The 1,087-nt window shown below is 63.7% G+C and overlaps 2 gene segments (V, D, J or C); one reads left to right on the forward strand and one right to left on the reverse strand.

Annotated features, from left to right (window-relative positions):
* Positions 1 to 295: 295 nt before the first annotated feature.
* LOC121352734 lies at positions 296 to 689 on the reverse strand (the record flags this gene model as incomplete). The annotated part of the segment is given in 1 exon segment: positions 296 to 689. A coding segment is annotated over 1 exon segment (394 nt), but the record flags the coding sequence as incomplete, so codon positions are not given.
* A 42-nt stretch (positions 690 to 731) lies between these two features.
* Positions 732 to 1,087, forward strand: part of LOC121352727 — a gene marked incomplete at its 5' end in the record, with an annotated part of 1,745 nt that continues 1,389 nt past the window's right edge. The window contains 2 exon segments of the V gene segment in view: positions 732 to 765; positions 855 to 1,079. Of these exon segments, the coding sequence occupies positions 732 to 765; positions 855 to 1,079 (259 nt within the window).

Consider the following 1,087-nt stretch of genomic DNA (forward strand, 5'->3'; position numbering starts at 1 on the left):
AGGCCCAGGCCCAGATTTGGGTCAGAATTGGCGATTTGTGGCACTGGTGGCTGCTTTGTGCCAACCCCGCAGATTTGGGCAGAGCTGTCGAGTTCCAGGCCGGGGATCCTGGCAGCAGGGCCAGGTCCAGCTCAGGAGCCAAAATGGCCCCGGGTGGGCTCCGAGCTGAGGTTTGGGTGCAGGAGCTGAGAATTTGGAGCAGAGCAAGGGCACGGCTGGGACACAGGGCCAGGAGTGGGGTTTGGGGAAATGGGGACAGGTGGGGACACAGCCATGGGGGCGGGACCAAGAGCACCACGCCCAACATCAGGAGCAGAAGTGGCACAACAACTGTAAACACCCTTGGCACAGAAATAGGATCCGGAATCCTCGTCCTTGAGGCTGTTCATGGTCAGCGTCACCGAGCTCTGCCCGTTGTCCCTGGAGATCGTCACCCGGCCCTTGAGCGAGGGCGCGTAGCCGATGTTGCCACCATTGTTGCTGATCCCTGCCACGAACTCCAGCCCCTGCCCGGGCCTCTGGCGCATCCAGCCCATGTTGAAATCCTCGAAATTGAACCCGGACCCTCGGCAGAGGAGGCGCAGGGACCCCCCGGGGGGCTGGAGGTCCCCCCCGGACTCCAGCAGGGTCACGGCCGCCCGGAGCCCTGCGGGAAAAAGGGGAGATGGGGATGGGAACAGCTCAAACATTGACCCAAAATCCTGATTCTTGGCCCCAAATTGTGACGCTTTCTTGTTATCCTGCTGCTCCTCCTGGCCCTCCCTGGTGGGTCCTGCCCGTTTTCCATCTGACGACGTCCACCCCAGGCCCACAGCCAATCCATCCCCCATCCCCATCTCCCCTTGTTCCCGCAGGGCTCCGGGCGGCCGTGACCCTGCTGGAGTCCGGGGGGGACCTCCAGCCCCCTGGGGGGTCCCTGACGTTGCTGTGCCGCGCCTCCGGCTTCGATTTCGGTGCTCACAACATGTTCTGGGTCCGCCAGAGACCCGGGCAGGGGCTGGAGCTGGTTGCCCACATCAGCTACAACGGTGGCACAACCATCTACGCGCCCTCGGTGCAGGGCCGGGTGACGATCTCCAGGGACAAC

The sequence above is a fragment of the Pyrgilauda ruficollis genome, unplaced genomic scaffold (assembly GCF_017590135.1).
Source record: "Pyrgilauda ruficollis isolate IOZ18807 unplaced genomic scaffold, ASM1759013v1 scaffold1941, whole genome shotgun sequence".
NCBI classification, from domain to species: Eukaryota; Metazoa; Chordata; class Aves; order Passeriformes; family Passeridae; genus Pyrgilauda; species Pyrgilauda ruficollis.